Source organism: Hyaena hyaena, unplaced genomic scaffold (assembly GCF_003009895.1).
Source record: "Hyaena hyaena isolate Hyena2069 unplaced genomic scaffold, ASM300989v1 scaffold_432, whole genome shotgun sequence".
In the NCBI taxonomy this organism is placed as follows: Eukaryota; Metazoa; Chordata; class Mammalia; order Carnivora; family Hyaenidae; genus Hyaena; species Hyaena hyaena.
Window position 1 is genome coordinate 553128 of NW_024081063.1, and position 17374 is coordinate 570501.

A 17374-nucleotide genomic window follows, 5' to 3' on the forward strand; every position below is an offset into this window, starting at 1 on the left:
CAGTTTTACAAACTATTACCAATGGGGGAAACTGGTAATAAGGTTATATAGGATCGCTATGTATTATTTAGTAATATTACGAATAATCTATTCTGTATTCTAATTATCTCAATAAAAATTTCAACAAGAAAAAAAAAATAAAAGAAAACAGGCAGCAGGTTGAATTTGGCCCATGGGCTATAGTTGGCCAGCTCCTGTTCTAGACAAATCTAATCTGTTCAGTGCAGACATTCAACAAGGAGTTAGTAACTTGTATATATATCATATGTGTATGATGTTATATATTATGTAAACTTATGTATATAACCATATATTAAATATATCCTACATGAATATATAATATTGTAATGCATATGGAATGCAGATTTATTTATTTATATTTTTTGCCAATCTCATGGAAACTAGCTACCTTATTCTCTTTAAAACTATTGTTTCCTCGAAAAATAAAAGTTATCTGAAAAATAAAAGTAAAAAAAAAAAAAACAAAAAAAACAAAACAAAAAAAAAAAAAACTATTGTTTCCTCTTGTACACATTACTTGTTCATCAGCACATTCCTTTATTGAACTTCCATATAGTTTTGTTCTATTTATGGACAACCCCAATTGTTTTCTTGAAACAAGTTCTGTCTTTTGGTACCTTTTATCCTTTAGCCTAAAACTACCCTCTGAAGCTGTGTATTATAAACCTGCATCTCCTGACATCATGACTGTCTTTTTATTTATTTATTTATTTTCAAAAATGTTTGTTTATTTATTTATTTATATTTGTTAATAGTTTATTGTCAAGTTGGTTTCCATATAACATCCAGTGCTCATCCCCACAAGTGCCCTTCTCCATGCCCATCACCCCCCTCCCCCTCCCCCCCGCCTCATCTGCCCTCAGTTTGTTCTTGGCATTCAAGAGTCTCTCATGGTTTGCCTCCCTCCCTCTCCCCCACTATTTTTCCCCTTCCATCATAACTTTCTTAAGTTTACATCTGCCACCCTCCCTACCCAGGACAGACTGTTCTATGACATTGTCTCACACTGACTCCCCAGCATTCAGTCGGTAGACACTGAGCCTAGCAAACTCAGGATGACCGAGTTTCTGTGGAAATAGGGCATCCGGAACAGAATGCACTGCCCAGATGTGGCCTGGCCCATTCAGGGTCCAGTGGATGACTCATTCTTGCCCTGCACATTACGCTTTTATTAATGTAACCTGAGATTGTGCTTTCTTACCTTTTTTTTCATGCCCCAGACCAAGGCTCTTATTACTTACTTTAAAGTCAGTATGGCAAATATTAGGCCCTTTTGGGTTGTCTTCAAATGAGAAATTTTGGGGCATCTGGATGGTTCAGTTGGTTAAGTGTCCAACTTCGCCTCAGGTCATGATCTTCTGGTTTGTGAGTTCAAGCCTCATGTCGGGCTCTGTGCTGACAGCTCGGAACCTAGAACCTGCTTCGGATTCTGTGTCTCCTCTCTCTCTGCCTCTCCCTTGCTTGCTCTCTGTCTCTCTCTTTCAAAAAAATGAATAAATATTTTTTAAAAAATTTTAATGAGAAAATTTAAACTCAGTGTGGTAAGAAGCTTGCCCAGAGTCATACAGCTGATAAATGGAAATCAAATCCATATCTTATCATTTCCAAGTCCAGAATTATTTCTAATATTCCATGCTTCCTCCACACGCAAAACAGATTGTCCTGATGGAACTTTCTGTATTTTCAGAACAGTCTTTGCCAGGGAAACACTAAAGAACACTTAACCTCATACAAAATAAAATGGGTTAAAACACAGCTTCCCTCTCTGACAGATATCCAAAGATATTTAAAGTTCACTGCTTTGGAATGGGTACACGTCTGTCTGTCTGTGTAGATGAGCCAGTCTCCTCTGAAGGTGTCAGAGCTAAAGCACAGCACACAGAAGTTTAGCACTCAGGGCAGCTCACCCAAGGTAAGCCTCCGTATCTACACGTCAGAACAGCAAAAGGTAACAGATCCTTGGTGTAGACTTTGGGCCTAGGATGCACTTCCTCGCACATAGAAATAGGAATGAGATGGCCACAAATGGTCCTCGCAATGACACCATTAAAATCTAGTAGCAGACACCTGGTGAAAGCTTATTGTGTGCCAGGGACCAAACCATTCAGTCTATTTAATCCTCACAGCATTCTCACGAAGGTAGGTGCTGTTATTATCTCTAACATTCACTTGCGAGAAGTAGAATCAGAGAGGTTAAGTGACTTGCCTTCATTCGGCTAGTAGGTGACAGAGAAGTGCTCATAGCCACTAACTTATACTTGCTGAGTTGTCCACAGTCTGGGAACACTGCCCTCTCTAGTCCCAAATCTTTTAATACTTAATACTTTTAATACTTTGAAAATCAGACAACCCTCCTACTCTAATTATTCAAAGAAAAAAACTCTGGTCCCAAAATTCAAAGAAGGTCTTTCTATTTCTGATATCCTAGAAAGTGCTTCTATATACCACCTTCACATCTGAATAACCCTTTAAAATATTCTGACTCTATGGCTAGATCTATAATACACCCATGTAGATGAGTCATTCCTCCCTGCACCTCCCTTCTAGTTACTGTTCTTAACCATTAACTGAAATTTCCCTTGAGAAGCCACCCACGGCCTTATAATTCGTGAGTGAGTGGTCAGTTCCGCGTCTTTATTTCACGTGATATACCTACAATAGGAGAAATGTTATTCCTTATTTTAATTTTTATTTCCTCCTTTATATGTCTTCCTTCTCCGGTTTATCATAAGGAAAGAAGTTGAAACATAACAGTGACTTGGCAACTGTATAACACTCTTAAATATAAGGATTATTGGGATTTGGGGGAAGCTGGAAGAAAATGAGAAGGTATATGAGAAAAGCTGAAGAAAAATGTTATTAATTACAGATACACACGATATTTTTTCTTGTGAAAAGAAGATGTTCCCATCAGTTAAATATTTCTTCTTTTCAAGGATGGTTCTTAACTTAGATGCATGCTGTTCCTTCCAGAAAGCAGTGGCATAGGATTATGACCGAGTGGGGGTTATGTTTACTGGGGTAGGAATACCCAGGCAATAGAAGTAATCTCTGGTGTTTTCTAGGTATTTACCTTGCTGTGGATTGCTGACTGGATGGTCCATCACTTCTGGAGGAAAGGAAAGGACCCAGATAGTTTTTCCATCCCCTATCTGACGGCATTGGGTGATCTGCTAGGGACGGCTCTGTTAGCCTTAAGTTTTCATTTTCTTTGGCTTATTGGCGATCGAGATGGAGACGTTGGAGACTAATAAATCCTACAAACTGTCCTCAAGTTCTGCAGAGGAAAACACAAGACAACCACTTATGACTCTTTTTCAAAAATCTTAAATCAGTAGTTTGACTTCTACCAGGGTAATCTTCAGTTGGCCCTGATTCAATTAAATGGCCTTAACATTTTTTTAAGGAATTTGTGTTAAAACCAGAATGAACAGTATTTGTGCTGCTTTTCATAGAATAAATGATAATTTGACATAGATGTAGTCATAAGCTCAACCTCTGAAATTAATTATATAGGAAAGAATATAGGATGTTTACAATGAATAAGTTAAAAACCACTGATGTAGCAGAAATATACATTATTATTGTTTAACTTACAATGCCAGGTTCGAGGAAAGAGAGCTCTACTTTAGCCTTTCTTGTCTCATAGACGTGCTGGACTCCAAATCTTACTATAAAATGAAAGAGACCCAACCAAGATTCTAATAGTTTTAACTATGCCCACCTTGCTGCTAGCTGAGAATAAATGATCAATTACTAGCTCCCAACCTGACCTAAATATGTTCTGCTGAGCATAAGATAAACTCACTTTTCCCTGTGCCAAAACTAATTTAATTTCAGCTCCTTAAAGTCTTAACAGGCTACCATTTAAACACAGAATGACCTTAACAGATTTTTAAAGAAAGCAATGGGTCATTTTTGATCATCGAATTTGTTGAAAGAATTTTGATCTTTTTAAGAAAACTTAATAGTCAAAAACAGAAGAGAAAATGAGCTGCATTTATAGGGATGAGATGGTGTGAGAAATCATATGGGTGGGGGGAGAGAGACAGAAGACAGAGAAAGAAATGTTTGATGGAAAACTGAATCTTGGATTGTTGATAGCAAAGATCATTGTAATATTGGAATATTAGCATTATGTAGTTCTTAAACACATGCTTTTAAAGATCATTTGGTCTAAAAACTTTGCTACTGCCCAGAATTTACTATTTATTACTTATATTATAATGAATAGGTTTTTTTCTTATTAAAAAAAAACCCTACAATTTAGTATAACCTGGGTATTATAAGACTTAGAAGGAGCAAGTGATTCGTTTGCTGTTCCAAAGAAGTCTATTGGAACTTTTAGGCTTACCATTTTAAAAGAGAAGTTGGTGGGTTACTTCACTTATTGGTCATGCCTGTACATATCATCTCTTTGCAGAAACTTATTTCTACATGGGAAAGCTATCATATACACTGCTATGTTTCCTATATATTTTTCTAAAACCTGATCTATATTCCAAATTTGACCAACTCTTTAGTTATTCAATAGGTAAGCATTTTTATATCACATATAGTTCTTTAAAAAAATTCAACAGAATCTCTCAAGCTCATCAGATATCTAATAACTTAACTGATAGAGGGTTCTGACCAATTAGGTTCTGACCATTTTGATCATTGTGGTTTAAATTGTGAGTTAGTGTTAATGTTATATAAATAGTGCATTGTTTATAAACCTTGGGGTAAGTATTCCTATTGAACTCTTTAAAATAAGGGGACTGTGGTGTAGAGTTCTATATTTTTGCTTATTTTAAAACTTTAATTATTCCACTCTTCTGCCTTATAATGAATCTTCCAAGGCAGAGAACTGAACTAATTATAGAATTTCTCCTTTGGAGAGTTATAATGTCAAATAGTGAACATTCTTTTAAAAGAAAGAATGATTAAGTCAATGAATATTTAGCTGCAAAGATTTTTTTATTTAAAAAAAATCCATAAATAATTTCTTTGATTTTATTGTAAAGCTTTTGTAAATTACTTATTTACGTTTGGACTGTATGATTCATAAGCATTTGTATTTCCTGATAGATTTCTATTTTGATTTGTAACATGAAAAAGTGCCCAGCAAACCACATTTTAAATCATTTACCATCATCTTTAGTGCATTACATATTCTGAAGCACATTCCAATACACTATATTAGATAGTACTCACAACAGTACCTATGAAATAGGTCAGGTAGATATTCTTATCTGTATTTTGCAGCAGAAGAAACTGGAGTGCAGAGAAGTTACACTTGTAAAGTTGCCTGGGTGCAGAGTGCTCAAATCGTGACTAAAATCTAGGTCTCTGGTCTCCTGAGTCAGTATTCTTTCTATGACCACCGGGTGTACCAAGAGTACCAAACTAATTAACTGACTGGAAGTAAGACTGGTGCATCCAGATATTCTAAAATAGGATAGAGTGTTGCTACATCTTTTAAGGTGCAGACAGGGAAACTTCCATTTAATAGATCGTAATGATAAGTGTAGCCAACTCCAAATTATGCATGCTCCTAAGACCAAGGAAAACACCAATAAACGATGACTTCAGAAAAAAGAACAATACCTTATTTCATTGAACATTTAGTTGCCACCCCCTTCCCAGATTTAACCATTTTCTGTAGATCCTAATAAGTAACTAGCATGACTGATTGGAGTTCTGTCTCCTTTCTGTTTTGCTATCCAGTCTTGGTTATAGCAACAAAATGTCTAAAAAGGCATGTCATTGAGGAAAAAAAATAAAGACCTGGAAAAATCAGTTAACAATTAGCTCACTTAATTTCTAAGAGGGATGTAGATTCCTTTAAAAAAATTTTTTTACTGGTTTTCTGTAAGCCTTTACATAAGTATGCAACCAATAAGATGACTTATTTACCCACAAAATAATTTATTTTCAGTCTTATATTAATGTAAATTGACAGTATTTATTTTTATACAATATAAAAACTCCTGCTCTCTAAACCTCTTCCTTTCACTAATTTATCACACGCTTTATTTATACAGAAATCATCTTTTTTAAAAACATATTTTTATTCTTGCTCATTAACCTTTTTTTTTTTCTTTAAAAAAATAAAGTTTAGAACCTGATAAAATGGAAACTTGTGGTAATGTGTCCTCTGGGAGACATCAAGAGTTTCGCATCACAGACTGTCAGTGACATAGCCAAAAGAAGTACATTTTTAAAAGTCTTTCAGTCATTGGGCTTCCTTCTTTGCCTTATAAAGTATGTATGGTCTAATGTACCCATTTATAATGGGCGTCTGCCATCTTTGAATTGTTGTAAACTCAAATAAGAATAAAATTTCAGAACTATTACCAGCCTTGCTGTACTTCTTGAATACCTAGATGAACATCAAGTCCATGTAGAACTCACACAGGAGAGGCTAGGGTGATGTATGTATATTTGTTGTGTTTGTGAGTATAATTGGGCTCTGACCATACCTAGACCTCCAAACCATTGCTTTACCACCTTTTTCACTATAGAGTACTCTTCTCATTTTTCAGGTTAGTTTCCTGCATCCATCAATCCATACATCTTCAACTGCCTCCTTCATACGCCTAGGGCACCTCTGGTTCAATACAACTCCCTGCTTCTGCTTTGCCTGCACTTAAACAGTTCAGTAAGACTCATGAAAAACACATGACCGCTCGGACAGCTCTTTACATTTATAACCTCAGACATCAAGTTAACTCCCACTGCCCAGCAGCCTACTGTATTTCTCTAAATTACTTCCCTCTCTGGAGATCAGGCTTTTGTTTCCAACACTGGAAGTGGACCTGTCAAGGTCACCAACAGTCTCCATGCTGCCAAATCCAGCTCTCAGTTGTCAGCAAGAATTCTCACCTTATTCAGTCCCTACAAGTATGTGACAGTCTTCTCCCTCCTTGAAATGCTTTCTTCACTTAGCTTCCAGAAAAGTCTCCAGCCTCTTCTATGTCTTGCTGGTTGGTCCTCCTCAATCTCTACATTTTGGAACGCCCTACAGCTCAGTTTGGATGATGTCTTCTATCTACCCTTTCTAGGTGACTGCACCTATCTCATTGTTTCAGATGCCATCTGTACTCATTATTCTCAAATGTATTCCCCCAGCCCAGGCCTCTCACCTGAGTTCCAGACTGTATTGTTTTTTCCAGACCTATATTTTTACATGTCTGCTGAGCAACGCCACTCGAACAACTACAAGGTGTCTCAGACATTTGAACAACACTATCAAACACTTAACCTGACTGATGCAGAGACACCACTATATCTAACAACTACAGAATACACGTTAAGGGCTCATCTCCTTAATATATAAAGAAACCTATAAACCAGGAAGACAGAGACTAAATACCCAATAGTAAAATAGCCAAAGACAGGTACTTAATTAAAAAAAAAAAAACCCAAATAGATGCTCACTGTCACTCCAACTAAAAGAAATGCTAATTAAACTCCCACTGAGAGATCGTTCGTTTCTCACCTATCAAATTGACAAAAATTCAAAATCTAATAAAATGTTCCCTTGGCAAGGCTGTAGAGAAACAGCCAAAATTGCTGTAGGGATACATTTACCATGATAAATTGATAACATCTCTCTAGTGTGGAATCTGGCCCATAGCTACCAAAATTACACACTTATCATTGATCCTGTAGTTTCACTATGACCACCATTAGACCCAGGCAAGTGAAGTCCTTGTTCTGGGCCCTCTGTCACATGCAGTGGTTGGAAAACTAGCCAGCAGGCCACATCCTAGTCACTGCCTGTTTTTATATAAATGAAATTTTATTAGAATGCAGCCACACCCATTTGTTTACGTGCTGGGTTTGGCTGCTTTCCCTTTACAGCAGCAGAATTGAGTAGCTATGAAAGAGATCACATAGCCTGCAAAGCCTAAAGCATTTACTCTCTGACCCTTTATACACACAAAAAAGGTGACCTACCCTGTTTTAGAGTGAATTCCTCAAATTTTCTTTTTTTCTTAATTATTTAATGTTTATTTTTGAGAGAGGGAGACAGAGTGTGAGTGGGGGAGGGGCAGAGAGAGAAGGAGACACAGAATCTGAAGGAGGCTCCAGGCTCTGAGCTCTCAGGACAAAGCCCAACATGGGGCTCAAACCCCCAAACCGTGAGATCATGACCTGAACCAAAGTCAGATGCTTAACCGACTGAGCCACCCAGGTGCTCCTCAAATTTTATTTCTAAGTCTCCCTCAGATACCTGGGATGAACTGGGAGCAGCAGTGTGACCTGGGCAGGGCACCCCAACCTGCAACTAGTCCTGTTTGGGCTCCAGTTGCCAGAAGGACCTCACAGTTTTGTAAGTCACCGCCCAATGCCTGGGACCAGCCAGGGCTGACAGCGGGCCCACTTCCTGCTGCTTCTGTTCAGGGAAAGCCACTTGTGAGGGGTTGACTAGATGCCCCCAGGAAGTCAGAGACTCCGCCAATGGGGTAGTCCAAGGGCTTGAGGGCTGGCCCTGGTTCCAAAAAGGCAACATGGTAGACCAGTCACTCTCACTGGCCAGAATGACAATGAGTTGCTGGAATGATGCTGACATTGATTTGGAGCGACTCTCACATCAGACACAGGACCTAAGTCCAGAGCTCTGGGCCACTGGCAGTCGGCTCACAGCTAACGCTTGGACTTGAGCCTTAGATCTCTTTTGTTAGCATTCGGACTATGGCATTGCCTCTGGTCTACAGCATTGCAGTGTGACACGGTGGTGGCAAGCACCCTTTACCTGTGGGCCCTCACCACCTGTACCCAGGATTGTCTCCCCAACCTCTTGCAAGCTCTATGCCACATGTCAGGCAGTCCACTGGGGGTGACTGACCTTTCTCCTCGGACGGCTTTCAAGACCACTGTCCCACAATTGACCCTTCTGATTGACGTCCTGTCTTGCCTCTAGTTGATGAGATGATGTCGTGCTCTCCTTGGTCAGCCTTAAATTGTACTGGACAAGAAACAGCCATTCATTGTGTGGATGGGACCATTCTCCTCAATCTATTGCCCCTTGCCTCGCCTCCCTACTGGTGACAATGCGTGGAAGGCAGGAGCTGTTAAAGAAATATTCAATGATGTTGTTAACGATGGTAAGGCAGACCTCATTCAGGGCCATCGTGATGGGTATAAGACCACTGCAATGGGATGTCACAGTGGGGGACAGAGATGGGGCTCAATTCCAAATACAGCCTGGGCAAGTGGGAATTTGTAACCAAGGAGTGGGGTGGGGGTCAGTGGATGAAAAATTGAGAGGAAACGTTAGGGGTAAAGGGGATTCTGCCTCAATGGATCTAACAGGATTCTTGCTGCAGGCAGCCTGAGGCTATCAGACATCCCCTGGGTGGGGTGGAGGATGAGGGTCCCCATCAGATATTGAGGTCTGATCAGATATCAAAGGCAGAGGATTCTGGTTAAGCTGACTTAGCAGGGTTCTTGCTAAAACTGGATTTTACAAGAAAGTGTATAGACAGACCTAGAAGTTTCAGGAGACTGACTAGAGTCTGAATCTTTGTCAGGGTGTAGTCGACACTGAAGGAAATCACATCTGGAATGCAATCTACATCTACAGCCTGAGAGTTCAAGAGAAGACATGGCTGAAAGATGTGCTGTTCTACATTTATGCTATAAGATTCCAAATGGGAGATTTAGCAGGAGAAAACATTATCATTCACGTTTTCCCGCACACTTGAGGTAAGACTAGTGTTTGTGGTTAAGGACAGTAACAACCTTTGAGAAAATCCCTAGAAGCCAGTATTCACCAGAGAGTGGTGAGTGGGCCAGGAGAGATGCATGCTGTAGCAAATGGCAAGTGTTGGAAACAGCGTTAAACAAATGGTAGGAGGGGACTGAACGCTGTACAGGCGCACCTCGGACACACGGCAGGCTCTGTCCCAGACTGCCACAATAAAGCAAATACTGCAATAAAGCGAGTCTAGTAAGTTTTTTGTTTCTCAGTACGTATAGAAGTTACATTTACACTATACTGTAGTCTAGTAAGTCTGCAATTAAAATGTCTTTAAAAAACATTTTAATTAAAAAATACTTTATTGGGGACCTGGGTGGCTCAATTGCTTAAGCCTCTGACTCTTGGTTTCAGCTCAGGTCACGATCTCATGGTTCGTGAGTTCGAGCCCTACATTGGTCTCCTCGCTGATGGTGCAGAGCCTGCTTTGGATTCTCTCTCTTCCTCTCTCCCTGCCCCTCGCCCTGCTCGTGCTTTCTCTCTCTGAAAATAAATAAATAAACTTTAAAATACTTTATTGCCCAAAACTGCTACCCAACATCTGAGCTTTCAGCAAGACTTTGTCTTTTGCTGGTGGAGGGTCTCCCCTCAATGTTGATGGCTGCTGACTGATTGGGGTGCTGGCTGCAGAGGGTTGGGGCGGCTGTGGCAGTTTCTTAAAATAAGACAACAGTGAAGTTTGTCATATCGATTGATTCCTCCATTCACAAATGATTTCCCTGTCACATGCGATGCTGTTCGATAGCATTTTACTCGCAGTAGAACTTCTTTCAAAACTGGAGTCAATCCTCTGAAACTCCGCCACTGCTTCACAGCTAAGCCCTTTGTTGTAATGTCAACAATCTTCACAGCATCTTCACCAGGAATAGATTCCAGCTCAAGCAACCACTTTCTTTGATCACCCATAAGAAGCAACCCCTCATCTGCTCAAATAATATCATGAGATGGTAGCAATTGAATAGTAGTAATTGAAAAGTTTGAAATACTGCAGGAATTACCAAAATGTGACACAAGACACAGGAAGTAAGTGAATGCTGTTGGGAAAATGGTGCCATCCAAGCCTCCAAAGCTTCAATTTGTGAAACAAAAGAGAACACAAACACAAAAACAAAACGCAGTATCTGTGAAGCACAAGAAAGCAAAGTGCAATAAAGGTATGCCGGTAAAACGATTCAGTCTACATTTTGGTCAAGCTAACTTGCGTGCCATGAACAGCTCTGGGCCAGTCCCACATGGATTGAACCTGCTTCATTGTGATGGTGAAACTAAAGGCTTTAATGGTGATTTCCAGAAGTTTTTTCCTCCCAAAGGCAGAAGTCAGGTAGCTTTGGTAGTAGGTCTCCTGTCTTGGTTCGACTTCCTTGGTGAATCAACAGTTGATTCTCATAGTAGCTGTTAGGGGATTACCATCATCATATACATAGTGTGAGTGTGTGCACACACATGTGTGTGTCCTGTGTGCATGTGCATGTGTGTGCAGTTTGTACCCCCGATCGTCAAATTGGAACTTGACGCTATGATTGCATACAGTGGAGTATGCCTCATCACCAGGAGCAGCAGGAAGGGACCTTATACTGGCTAGGGTTTGTTGGGTGGTTCCTCTTGAAAGGACATCATTTGAATAGGGGACTTTGTTGCTGTCGCCATGAATAAGTGTTTGTGACACATTCATTGCAAAGTGTTTTTAAAAAACTATTACTTGGCTTTTGATTCTCTAGTGCCTGAATGGTTTCTGCTAATAGCATGTCAGAAGTTGAATATAACAAAATGTGAGATGCCTGTTCATAGAGTGAGGAGGTCACAGTAGATGCTAATTGGGTTTGGCACAATCTTGTGATTTCTTATAGCTTAATATTTAAGAGACAGGTTTTCTAGGCCCCAGTGAAAGCTGATCTAAACCATAAGTGAAATTAACAAGCTTGTATCAAGTGCCATATGTGCAGCCACTCCTGCCCTTAGCATTGAGGAGCATCCAAAGGATGAAATGAGGCACTTGTGGTTCATGGCGAATGATCTGTGAAAGGGCCAAGAATTTCCATATGAGAAAACTCATAGCAGTTCTTGATTAAGAATAAAAGCTGCAAATAAGCTAAATGTCCAACAGTAGAGGGATAGTTTAAAAAAATTATGGCCCACAATTTGCAAAATATATGTAAAATATTTATCATTGTGTACAATCTTTTGCTTCCAAAAACATTTCATGACATGAGGGAAATTCTTGCAAGGTTAAGTGGGAAAACATCAAGATATATGCAGGTCGATCTTACTTATGGTGGATTGCCTTCCATCACCCCCCTCACCCAGGGACTAGGGAGAAACAAGCCACTGGGGTTTATCAATTTTCCTGCTAACTTAATGCAAAGAAATAAATACAACCCCGGGCAGTGAGACGTCAATACCTCAGGAAGGAAACGAATCCTCACAAAGGTCAGGTCTATAATTTCAGATCGTATTTTAGGAAAACCAATCAGAACTCTACTGTATTCATGCTGCGAAGGTCTCCATCTCAACCCCCACAAGCTGGTGTCCGCCATCACGGAGCCCTGTGCTCGCTGCTGCCCCTGATGGAGCCAACAGAAACTACAAGGAGAACAGCAACCTGAAGATCACGCACAAGCTGTGAAATTTGCAAAAGGGGCAGGGCTTAGTGATCTTGTTGTTTCTATGGGATGAGTGGCAGTGTAGTGGGAGAAGGGAGAGGTGGGAAGAATTTGGGTATGAGTGGAGTTCACATGGCACAGCCCGGAAGACCTTGCCAATATTTCTCACTGGTACACATTACAGTCAGCCGAGCGCCTAAAACTAACACTGATACCTCGACCCCATTAATGGAATCCGCCGTGGGGCCTGGGCACCTCATGGCACCCGTGCAGACAGCAGGCTTAGTACAGTACAAGCATAGGAAGCCGGGCGTGCTGCTAATCAGCTTCTCCCTCTCTCCCCAATTGACTAAAGCAACTGTTGAATCATTCATTAAAGGCCTTCCGATCTTCTCTGGGGGAGGGTATATCTGCTCTGGGGGAGGATATATCTGCTCTGGGGGAGGGTATATCTGCTCTAGGGGAAGAGTCACTGGAGAGGCTAGCCTCCTGTCCTACCTTGAGTGAACCATGAGCACCCCCTCACTGTGGATCCCTTGAACATCAGGAAGCCTCAAATGAAGGCCCCAACTTTCCCCTTCCCTAACGGTCATGGGCATGCTTTGGGGACAGAAATGCAAAGGGGCTACCACGGGACTCACAGTGCCTTTGAGCTGGAGGACTAGTGGGTGGGGGTGGGGAAGAAAGGTAATAAATATATGTGTGATGTGCAGCTGTGCATTTTTAAGAGACTGAAAGGAAACATCAAAACCGATTGTAATCGGCATAATAACATTGGTTATCTCACGGTGGTATTTTAGATGATGTTCTTTTCTATTCGTTCCTCTCTATATTAATACAATTTTCTGCAGCAAACATGTATTATTATTGTTGTTGTTGGGTTTTTTTAAGGTTGTGTGTCCTGCCGAAAAAGCAACCTTGGCCTTCCAAAAGCATGTTCTAAATGTAGTTTTCAAGGGAAATTTGCTTGCCTTTAGTGGTTATGACAGAGGGTATCTCTATGCCTGTGGTGTTCTCATCACGTAGGCTACCAGCTGTCATTGTCATTAGTGCTAACATTAAATTGATTGACACTGTCACAGGATAGTGACTTAAAGATTTCCTGCATCCTTATAAGGTGAGCAAGTGATACCTCCTGGGTGAAATGCTCAGGAACACGAAGGACAAGAGCTCTTCACTGTACTTTCTAGGCTTCAAAATCCTCTATCAGACATAGATTGGGCAATATCTATTCTAACTTGTTTTATGGTTGTTACATACCATGCTCTCTCCTTAAGCCCTGGTGTGCAACAAAACATAGGTAAATACAACTTCAGTTGCTACTTCTGATCAGATTATTGGCATAGGCTGTCTTTGATCCAACCATATCAATCACATCCACTGGAATGCGCCATTAGAAGATGGTGCCTCCAGTCTATTCACAATAGATGCCCACAGAAGTAAAGGATTAAAAACATGGATGTTTTGGGCCCATTTTGTCTGGAAAGTGGAGATGACTTGATTAGCTGGAGGCAATTGTTGGCTTCTGAAGCTGCTAGCTCGAATAACAAATGTCCTTCTCTTTCAGTCACCTTTGTGATGGAGAAACACAGGTGGGGGTGATTGAGTTTTAATTCAAAGATATTATGAAGCATTTACATGAGGAAGAAATTTAGACTTCTTGGCCATTTATCCAGAAGGTTGAGTAGTTTCAGGGCAAAGGAAAATGTGGTTAGTGGCCTCAGAGTAATCGGCACATTAACCATCCTGCAGAAATTTAAAACTATTCTGTGTGGGTTAATGGCTACAATTAACACCAAAATTAGATACCATATGTAAGTAATTGAGACTATTTAACACAGCTATTGACTATATATATCTCTGGACTAGAGCAGGTAGTCTCAGGATTCATTAGAGAGTGTAATTAGCAAGGCTTTATTGGATTTCATTACTGGCTCCAGAGCAGATCTGTACAGGAAACACCTTGGTAGGTAGTTTTCTGAGAATGCCTGAGTTGCCATCATCTCAGCGTTTGGTGGGAAGTGGGTAAATACGTATTTTCAGATGCAGATTCAGTCCATCAAACTAAACTTTATCTCATCATATCGTCTCTCCATTCCCTCCACCTCTCTCCAGTCTTTAATGGCTTCCCTTTTCCCCACCCTCAAATGAACATTTCTGCCCAACCATCAAGTTCCTTCATAATTCTCCCCATCACTCATTGCGTAGACACAAGTGTTTGCTGGCGTTAGGTCTGGTTTCTTCATTCTCCACTTTATCAGCTGCGCTCACTTCCTGTCTTCCTCCACGGCTGACTCCCATCTATCACTGGACAAAAAATCATTTACTGAGAAAAAGGGAACCAGAAGGAGGTAAGCCCATGGAGGAGAGAAGGAGGAGGGATGAGTATCTGAATCTGGGAGGAGGGCAGTTGTGCTAAAAGCTTACCTGAAATCTAATCAGGCCGAACGTTTGAGGAAAGGTTTTCGATGCTAGCTGACCATTAGAACCACCGGGAAGCTTCTATAAACCGCTGCCACCTGGAGCCACGCCTAGAGATTCTGATTTACTTGCACTCAGGTGGGGCCCAGGTAGCTACATGTTTTCACAGCATCTGGGGGATTTTTAAAACAGCCTGGTTAAGAACTCCTCAAGAGCGTGGCTTCTCGTACTTTGATGTACAGATACATCCCAGGGGTGCGGGTCAGGAGGATTTTGTTACAATGGACATTCTGGCTCCCTAGGTTTGGGGTGAGGCCCAGCATTGTGCAGTCCTAACGAGCTCCCGGATGCTGCTAATGCGGCCAGTGTCTGGGCCACACTGGGTAGGAGGGCCAGCACTGTGGAGCTGGAATAGGACCCAGAGAAAATGTTTTGCATCCGAAAACAAACTGAGATAGAGCCCAAGTGCTGTGATACGGAGTCTGTGCACAACAGGATGATAATGATGACGATAATGACCTTTGAAGGCAGGGGAAATCTGATACAGGTTGCCCAGACCTCCCCAGCCTGTGAGGAAAAGTAGGTCTCACGTTTACGTTGTGTTTACAGCACATACGCAGATGATTCCTGCTTATTACTCAATTTACATACCCGAAGCAACTCCCTTCTTAAGTCTCACCCAGAGATTTCGAGGTGTCCCTGGGGGGTCTCACTCCACTTCAGCCACAGCCCAGCCTCTCAAGGCTTTTCAGCTGGGGATCGCCTTGCTCCTGCTCAAAGCTCAGGACTCCTCTCGAGGAAGGTTGTTCTTGCTGCTGCCGCCAGGCTCTCCTCGGACCCCACCGGGGCTGCTCTGAAGGCGCTGTTCCCAGGGGATCCCTCGCAGAACTTGCGAGGCCAGAACAAAGCTCCGTCCAGGGCAGCGCCAGGCAGCGTCCACACAGCAGCGGGAGAATGCCTCGTGCTGAGGCTCGCTTCCTGCAGCGTCAGCCTGTATCTCTTCGGAAATAGCATCAGACTCTCCCTGCAGCCCCTCTCCTGGCCCGATCCACGGGTTGGCACAGACACAGACCTCATCCCTGCCTTGGCACAAGGGGAAGAATGTAAATTGGCTCCAAACAGAAAAATCTGCCTCTTGGAATCGAGTTCCTTGCCCGAAGAAGTTTTAAAGTGGGATTAAGGTGGCCGGTGCTTATGAGTGTGGTGGGCCCTGGTTGCACATCTCCCTGGTTTTTTTGGGGTTTTTTTTTTTTGGTGGGAGCATCACCCTTTTTGGATTGTTCAAGATGCACGCGGAAATTCAAACAATTAAGCAGTGAGACATTTAAACAGTGTTGGATTAAACCATTACAATTCAAACAACATGGAGATTCAGTCTTGCTCCGCATCCCCCGCGCCCTTGCTCACAGGTAAGCCACCTCGACTCTCAGGGCCGGCTTTTCCATGCTGTCTTGCAGCTTTGAACTACGTGCTTGTACCTCTGCTTCACGATTTCTTGGTTTTCAACAATTATCTACTAATCGCCAATGTGAAACATCTATAGCTTGATTCACTTACATGATCTCCTTTTCCGGCTCCCTCCTCCTGATTTTGTTGGTTGTGTTTTTTATTTATTTAAATATTCATTTTTGAGAGGGAGAGTGTGAGCAGGGGAGGGGCAGAGAGGGAGACAGAAGATCCGAAGTTGGCTCCATGCCAACGGCAGAGAGCCCCATGTGGGGCTGGAACTCATGAACCACGAAATCATGAGCGGAAGTCGGATGCTTAACCGACTGAGCCACCCACGTGCCCCTGGTTGTGTTTTTTTAATGACTGGTTCTTATTTTGGTTCTTATTCTTGTATGCTTAAACTTTTGTTTCTCAGTCCCTAATCTCTAGGTGTTGGTTTCCTACCAAAAAGTAAGATAAAGACATCAGCACCCTTGCGTGCTCCTTGACGCCTCCCTCTTTCTCCAAGTGCTGTTAACTGTGTTATTTTATCAAGTTTATCTAAACAACATCAAAGGTTCAGAAATGCGATTAGTAAAAATTTATTGTGCACACAGCACAAAGGACGGTTTGCAAACCGGGAGCTCGCAAACCAAAACACAGTGTGAGGCTCGGGGGTGAGACTGTCACAAAGCAGCCTCTGTAATGAGAAAGCAGTGCCTGTCCATCCTTCACGGTGACTGTTTACAATATTAGAATTCTCCCAAATGATAGGGAACTGGCCAGTGGTTAGGGCATGTCAAGCTAGGAAAGCAGTTTAAGTTTTGCTCATGATTTCCAGAGGCATAAGCAAGAAATAACCCAGGTCAAGTTAGCCTTGCAAAATAAGCTAAATTAAGCTCTGCTTGTATGACTAACTGGTTTTGTCTGCTCGGGGAATTTGCAAGGCCTGTCTCTGTTTGTTTTTGATTTTAACAAGGGAAACAGAGTTTAGAAAGTTATGTTTAAATAAACCGTGTTTAATGCAGGACTGGGGCAGGCTGACTGGATGCACAGAATAGGAAATCTGTCCTATGGCAGACACACCTCTCAAGGGGAGATTGTGAGAGTCAAGGGCAAATCCATTCTCTTCCCTTAAAGGCCATCAAATACTGAA

The 17374-nt window shown here is 41.6% G+C and overlaps 1 protein-coding gene and 1 long non-coding RNA gene across 7 annotated transcripts in view; both read left to right on the forward strand.

Annotated features, from left to right (window-relative positions):
* The window catches only part of SLC41A2 (solute carrier family 41 member 2), a 127760-nt gene extending 124444 nt beyond the window's left edge, over positions 1-3316 (forward strand). For 4 of the 5 annotated variants that reach the window (XM_039252905.1, XM_039252903.1, XM_039252904.1 and 1 more), the window contains exon 11: positions 3087-3316. In XM_039252905.1, coding sequence (XP_039108836.1) covers positions 3087-3272 — 186 coding nt within the window. In that variant the 3' untranslated portion in view covers positions 3273-3316. Of the gene's footprint in view, positions 1-1793; positions 1934-3086 lie in introns of all 5 variants that reach the window. The other variant, XR_005531856.1, reaches the window with a different exon arrangement.
* Positions 3317-14608: 11292 nt separating this feature from the next.
* The window catches only part of LOC120245714, a 64180-nt gene continuing 61414 nt past the window's right edge, over positions 14609-17374 (forward strand). For both annotated transcript variants that reach the window (XR_005531854.1, XR_005531853.1), the window contains exons 1-2: positions 14609-14720; positions 15400-16199. This is a non-coding gene — a long non-coding RNA (uncharacterized LOC120245714). The remainder of the gene's footprint in view (positions 14721-15399; positions 16200-17374) is intronic.